We start from the raw sequence: 7,746 nt of genomic DNA on the forward strand, positions 1-7,746 counted from the left end.
CACGCCTCTAGCACTCGTTGCCGCCATGACAGGTACGTCACTGAGCTACATGCAACTACAGTGACTTTTTGTTATCGCCGTTTTCTTGTTGTCGGACAATATGTTATCTTTTGAGAATGACCTCCGAAACGAAATCTAACATTGAGGAAAGAAGGAGAAAGACTACATGGTCTCATTCCAAAAACCAAATACAATAAAGACTGAATAGTGGAAGTTGGAAACAATATATTAGATTGCAACAGTGCAATAGTAAAAGATTAGTTAAAGGCAGAAATATTACCAGGCTCTTGCGGCGGAGGGGGTGGCGCTGGTTGCGGTGGCGGGGGCGCCCGTACAATCAGAGGTGGAGGCTCAGCCAGCCGTGGTGGAGGTGGGGGAGCGGGGGGCGTAGGAACAAATGTCTCTTCATCGGAAGGAGAGTCAGGGTGATGTTGCATGTTGGATTGCGGGTGTGGCGAAAGAATTCTGGCATGGACAGAGGGTGCTGCGGGAACCGGGGGAGGTGGAGGCGCTCGCGATCGGGGCGGTCTTCTTGCCCTACCTCCTCCCTCAGCAGGAGCAGCGCTGACGCCCCCGCAGCGTCCTCTGACGCAGCCCAATGTTATTCCTGCCGTATTCAACTCCGGATGATCCTAGAATACCATATCACTTAGACACTTTTAACAATTATTAACATGGTTATTAAGAGGGGCTGAAGATTAAACAAGTACAGGTGCCATGTACATAACTGTAAAATGAGTTCAAATCACCACATACATGTATGAAACTAGAACATAAACATTGGATTACATTCCATGGACTTGTGTTTAATTTGAATGTTTGTTGATAAAGAAGAAAATCCAATTAAGGACGGTGGATTCATTTTGGAAAATTAAAGAAATTTATGTGGCAGCAAAATCTGTGACATATGAATCGATCGTGGAAATATTTTTAATTATTTTTATATACATTTTACACAAGCCATAATTAATGTGTGTTGATGGGTTTGAAGAACCATTTTTGACTGATGCATACTATGAGTCCAGAGATGGTATTCAGTGATTTTTTACGAAAATTGTGCCTGTCATTTCATTCTTAGCTAAATGAATTGAGCACAAACCATTTATGAACCCAGAAGTTTAGGATTTAGAAGAACAATCGTGTAAACTCAAGTAAATACAGCAAGAGCGTCGGTAAGCTGACATTTGTATTTTATTTCCGATAGATTTCCAAACTCACTCAACGTTCTACAATCACCATCAAGTTTATATTACAAAGAGTTTGTTATGAAGGTATATATTACCGGCTGATTAACCTTGCGAAGCCGATGTGCAGCCAGGGCTCGTCTCCGCCACTCCTCCGTGAGAGGAGGGAAGTTTCCATTTAACCCACCAACTGATGCCGCTCCAATCTGTAAATTAAGGATCCATTTACACTCCGAGCATCTAACCGTCGACTTATAATGTCGTGGATCCATGGTTCAAATCCTTGGTCTGGCAAATACACATATTATTGTTTTTTGTGTGTTTGGAGTCAGAGTTTGGACCTAATAGGTTGAGCAAGTGACTAACATCCATTTCTTGTAAAAACAAAAATCTGTTACTACAAACCTCCACTCTGTGGAGGCCCAAATTATGATCATCTTAGGATCAATTCAACGGCACTAATTTTTTCTTAACTTTAACCATTTATTGCTTGAATTGCATGGCATGTCAATATTGCCAATGTTGCTCTCAATATAACCAAATGGGTTCCTATATAATAATAAATATATAATCTAATATAAATAATAAATTCTTTATAATTCCTTAGTGAGAAGCCGGCTTGAATGGGTCGATTGTTTGGGCCCCGCATCAGTTGAAATATGACCTTATGGTGGAGCGAGTTCAAAAGAAATTTTTGAGACTCCTTTATTTGAGGTTATATGGATACTATCCGTGGTTTTATCCAACTGACTTTCTCTTAGGTATGCTTACATACTGTAGTTTAAGTGCTAGAAGATATCAATATTTGGCCACGTATTTTTTTCGACTTATACGTGGTGTGAATGATAACTCTGCCATTCTTGGTAGTATTGACTTGTGTGTCCCTGATAACTATCTTAGAAATCGGGAGCATCAGTTGTTTGTTCTCCCGAGTAGCAGAACTAACCTGCCATTGGTGATGCCAATTGGGAGGGCAATAACTCTGTTCAACCAAATCGCTTCGGATGTTGATATATTCCATCTACGTGAGAATGAGTATAGGTGGATGTTATTTTATAAATTCTTAAAATAGGGTCTGCTTAACTCATCCGGTGTACTTCCTTGTACCTATATACTTCATATTTTTTGTATTTATACTGTAATAACTTAATATTGCATAATTACAGTATTACATAATACTGTTTTAATAATATTTCTTTGTTTCTAAATGTCATGTTGTGAACGTCTTAAACTTATAATTTGTAATGTCCACAATATGTAAAATAAATTGAAATTGAAATTGAAATTCCACGAACCCCAAGCATCAATTGGTATAAGTGAGCTACCGCATATAAATAATAAAAGAAATGAACCTGAGAATGCGAATTCTGCCTGCGATGCTGCTTTGCGTTGGAATGCGGAGGTGGGGGCCCGTCGGGGAAGTTCTCGTCTTCTGACGGCTGGGCATCACCGTCGCCTCCGCACACCTCGCTGCGAATTGCAGCCAACTCCTAAAATGACATGAAATTAATATTTTTCGGCAAAAATTATACATGGTCTTCTTTACAAGCATTGCCAACAATCTCCTTGATTCAGTCGCTTTCTTGAAAGTGTCACTCCATCTGGAAGGCGCACGCCCTCGCAACCTTCTCTCTTTGTCACCACCAAAGACCACTTTTCCCTCTAGGTCTCTTGCAGTTAGTCGAGAGATCAATATAGAGATATTTGTACGCCTGGCCGTCCATGGAATGCAGAGCATCCTCCGGTAGCACCGTATATCAAATGCGCCAATTTCTCTTCATTTCGGATTCTTCCAAAACTTATGTTTCAACAGCATATAGGAAGATTGAAAATATTAGCGTTTTAAGGAGCCTTTTTTAGTGGTTTTTATCAGAGCATTGGAGCGGAGCTCGGAGCAGGAGCACGGAGCACTGGAGCAATGGGATTTGTAGTGCTCCACTGCTCCGGATGTTTTTTATTATTAAATTTTCGTCCTAAAATTTAATGAAAATAGTGTATTTTGACACTTTGCAACACTGGAATTATTTGAAATAGGGTAACACTACCGAGTGCTAAATAACATCACTTTTTTTGACAGAAGAGGCAAATAATGAGAAAAGATTTGCTGTCGGAATTTTGTTTAATAGAATTAATAATGAAAATGACAATTATTTTAAAACTAAATACTTTGTATACATATTATAATAGTTGTTTTTACTTGGGCGGAGCAGGCCCCGGATTAGAGCCGGAGCAAGTATTAGGTCTCGGAGCGGACCAACTCAAAAAAGGGTCTGCTCCAACACTCTGGTTTTCTTGGTGAGTAGACTCATAACATTGGTGTGTAACTACTATTTTACGTGAAACAAAAATTACAGTAGAGGTGACTCTCCTACTAAGTATATCGCAATCGTTTTAAATATATTTTTTATCCAGCATTTATTTTGACAAGTGACATGACAAACCTGAAAGTACCGCCTCTTGGCCCTGAGATGCAGCGAGGGAGCCGACGGGGCCTGGAGATTTTGATTAGGGGGGCGCGCGGATGCGTGGGGGAGGTGACTTCCGGGGGCGGAGGCGTGAGCCAGCGCCAACAGTCTCTCGCGGCAAACCAGCACCTCCTGCACCGTCTTGTAGCACTCTGCACGCCACTGAATAAATAACAATATGTTTTTGTAAAGATACGGTAGTATTATTTGTTGATTAAAGTGACATTTTTGTTTTGATAAATTCATGGAATTGCATAATCTGTGTAATATTTTTTTTATAATTCATCAGTTTGACAAACTTGAGAGTGGGCTGATTGTTTAGACCCAGCATATGTTGAAGTACGGTCTTACGCTGTGCGCCCACTAGTGACGAAGGATGGAAGTAGGCTGATAAGATCTGACATAAATAGTGCACAATAAACTCAGTCATGTGTATTATTTGTTGTCATTGAATTAAGACAACAAATTGCAGATATTTTTTTAAATTCAATTAAGCCCTGCGTAATAGATAATAGTCAAAAAATATTCATCTAAGTATCTATAAATATCTAAAATTATACCATTAAATCATACATCATTTTGGATATTTTATAGATAGAAGAATATTTGTTATCAATATTATGGTTTGCTTTAGGCAGGTCTTAATGAATTTATAAAAACTAACCAACGCCATCTTTAATATTAACATGTATTGTTAATTTAACGAAAACAAATAAGTACGACCGAAAAAGTGTGCACTATTTTTGTCAGATCGCCCATATAGCATAACTAGACTATTATAGTTTGGTTTAGGCAGGGTTTAATTTAATTTTAAAAACTAACCAGCACTATCTGCAATTTGTATTCTTAGTTCAATGAAAACACATAAGTATGACTGACAAAGTTTAGTGTCCACTGTTTATGTCGTATCTTGGACAGTCTACCTCCACCCTTCGCCAATGGCGCCCACTTCAACATTTAGCCATTGCATTTTTAACCACCACAGGGAGAACGTGGGGGACAGTCGGCTATTTGCCCGCGCCACAGTACATAGCCATATTCTGAAGGCAGTTCAGAAGATATTTATAACGACACAAGAGTATTTTTGTGGTTTTATTAACCTCTCATTATACCTAACAACAAAAACAGAAGGCAAACTATAATAACCTGATGCCGTGAATGTTGTTGCCGGGCCTTTTGAAGGACCTTGTGCATTCGAGCAATGTCAGGTCGGAACGCTCCATCCCGCAGCTTCTGGTGGAATTCAACCAGCGGCGAAGTAAAGTTGAAGGTCTCCCGGGCGAACAGTTTCTCGATTGTTACGTTCTTTTCCTCAGCGTCATTCTCCTCGAAGTTCGGCAGAAATCGTTTGAGATGTTCCGTTTCATTTTCGCTGAGAGATTCCCACGTCTTCATGGAAAGGAACTCCTTAAATATTTCAGGATCCTCGCACAGGTCCTGCGGGAATTCGAATGCCGTCCCCAGGATGGTGGCGGGCTCCAGACGCTCCTCGTCTTGGCCTGAAGATGCTTCGTCGGAACTCTCCGACGAACTCTGCGACTCATCGCTCGGAGAACTGCCTTCGCTATCCATTTTAATTGCGAAATCTGACCTGGCAACTGTCCGCCGAGTATCTGTCATCAAATCTATTCACCCGTCTTCACAAACGCGTCATTAAACAGTGAATATGATTGCATTTTTGGATATTTTTTCATTTATAAATATTTGACGTTAGCGAGATACCGACACTGCACAACCGGTATTTTACAAATTCATTACAAAGGGGAGCGTGTTTGAACCTCAAGTTTCGTCCAAGAAGTTAAATAACCGGCAGATTAAATATTTACATCTCATCAATAGTACGGCATTTGAGGCGGGCGCAAAGCGCAAGCAGAAAAAGGCAGATACGACCAGTGAGTGAGGAGACATTTTAACGATACTGCCAACTTTCAAATAACCATTTTTGAGTAAACTATATTTTTCGTTATACTTGAGCAAAAGGATATTTCTAACAAAAAATCTGATTTATTTGTTATTCAAATATTTTTCATATTTAATTAATAATGATAGTTTTTGCTTCAAAAAAACTTGTCAACACCATACATAATATTAGTGAAAATATAAACGCACCCAATTGTTGGCACTCCACCAATTATCAGCACGCCGGCGCTCCATTGGCACGCAAGTCAGACGATTTACAGTCTTCGGACTTTTTTTTCGCGTGGAGCACCCCAGGTCTGCGGACTTTTTAATCCGCAGACCAGGCTCGTTGGATTTCAAACATGTTTGATATTTTACTCGCCGAGCCGCTGAAATTCGTACGTTCACCACGCTTTACCGTCACATTATTTATATCTATGCCGACGGACGACAGCGCCATCATTATTTTACTGTCATTCAAAGTGTTCGGACATCTCACATCGATAACAACAATGGTAGATCTACGAGTGCATTCGAAAAGTTTCTTGGAAGATTTTATTAGTTGTTTTAAAGACAACCCATCGTTGTGGAAGACGACCAGCCCACTATACAAGAATCGTGATGCCAAGTCCTTGGCGTATGCGGAACTTTTGGAGATTTTAATCAAGGTGGAGCCGCAGGCAAGGGTCGACGATGTTAAAAAGAAAATACAGACATTGAGGTCGGGTTACAGAAAGGAGAGAAATAAAGTAAGGACATCATATCGAAGCGGAGCCGGCACAGACGCAGTTTATCTACCCAAACTGTGGTACTATAAAAATTTGGAGTTCTTGAACGACCAAATGGAAGGTACGTAGGAATGCTTTAAAGCTATTTATTATACACGTGCAGATTATGAAATTGTCGTACCTAGCTCTGAAAGTGACATCGCATTAGATTAGCTACTATTAAGCAATTAAAACATACAGCTATGAATCATTTCTAGTCACAATAAAATTTCTTATTCTTTGCCGAGGTAGGTAATAAATAATAATAATATATAGGTACGAGGGAATGCTTTAAAGCTATTTATTATACACGTGCAGACTATGACATTGTCGTATCTCTGAAAGTGACATCGCATTAGATTAGCTACTATTAAGCAATTAAAACATACAGCTATGAATCATTTCTAGTCACAATAAAATTATTTATTCTTTGCTGAGGTAGGTAAGAAATAATAATATATAGGTACGATCATGGCGGTGGAAGCGCGGCTTATTGAGTCGTGGTCGGGTCCCAGGTTCAAATCCTGGGTCTGACAAGTACACATTGAATTTCAATTTGTGTATGAGTCCGAGTATGGACCTAATATGTTGAGCAAGTGGCTGACATCCATTTCTCGTAAAAACAAAATCTGTCAATACAAACCTCCACTCCGTGGAGGTCCATATTATGATCGGACATGGTCGAAAGAAGAAGAAAAGAAATGATCATAAAATCAAAAATCGCTCGAGTTAGGTTCCTTCAGAGACAATCAATAAATCGTCAATCATCAATCAAAATTAATGGTACAGTTTGGTTATGAGGAATACAGCGGAAAACACATTTTGAAAATACCCGATATACTGGATTACACCAATTATACCAATATCAATATTAACCGTATGAAGGAATGGGTACTTAGGGGAGAGATAATAAAAAACAAGTTTGAGTATTATGTTGTATTTTAACAATTTACATTTTGTTTTACAGAATCGAGCTCAATATCCAGCATGGTGGACGATTTGGAAAACATGTCTCCTGATGAGAGTTACTCCAACTCGTTAAACAACGAAGATTGTATTGAGGTAAAACATTTTAACTAAATTGTTACATTGGTTTAATTTATCTATTGCTTATCATACTTTCTTGCCATGTGACAGCCCCGGTAGTATTAAAATATTTTTCGAAATCTCCTCGCGCTTTCTTAGCATTGGCAGTCGAGTTCCGATTAGTCGTTGCTTCCAAAGGCGCTAAGGTGTCCTGTGACCTCAGTCCGAGCTCTATTAAACCTGTCTCAGGATTTTCCCTATCAAGGTCATGAGAAGGAGTATAAGTATGTGTTGATTTGCGACGAAGAAAGTTGTGCAGCACACAGCAAGTTAATACAACTGTATTGATATTTTCAATTTTCATGTTTATTGGAGCTTGAAAAATGCGGAATCTAGCAGCTAAAA

The 7,746-nt window shown here is 39.4% G+C and overlaps 1 protein-coding gene across 2 annotated transcripts in view; it reads right to left on the reverse strand.

Moving 5' to 3' along the window:
- LOC147070703 (uncharacterized) overlaps positions 1 to 5,569 on the reverse strand; it is a 32,316-nt gene extending 26,747 nt beyond the window's left edge. For both annotated transcript variants that reach the window (XM_085948892.1, XM_085948891.1), the window contains exons 1-5: positions 4,796 to 5,569; positions 3,626 to 3,811; positions 2,537 to 2,674; positions 1,283 to 1,390; positions 281 to 632 (exon numbers count right to left, since the gene is read on the reverse strand). In XM_085948892.1, the coding sequence (XP_085805018.1) occupies positions 281 to 632; positions 1,283 to 1,390; positions 2,537 to 2,674; positions 3,626 to 3,811; positions 4,796 to 5,269 (1,258 nt within the window). In that variant the 5' untranslated portion in view covers positions 5,270 to 5,569. The remainder of the gene's footprint in view (positions 1 to 280; positions 633 to 1,282; positions 1,391 to 2,536; positions 2,675 to 3,625; positions 3,812 to 4,795) is intronic.
- Between the last annotated feature and the right edge of the window lie 2,177 nt (positions 5,570 to 7,746).

Source organism: Rhyacophila brunnea, unplaced genomic scaffold (genome assembly GCF_057557595.1).
Source record: "Rhyacophila brunnea isolate RB1 unplaced genomic scaffold, BYU_Rbru_1.0 scaffold_21, whole genome shotgun sequence".
NCBI lineage: Eukaryota > Metazoa > Arthropoda > Insecta > Trichoptera > Rhyacophilidae > Rhyacophila > Rhyacophila brunnea.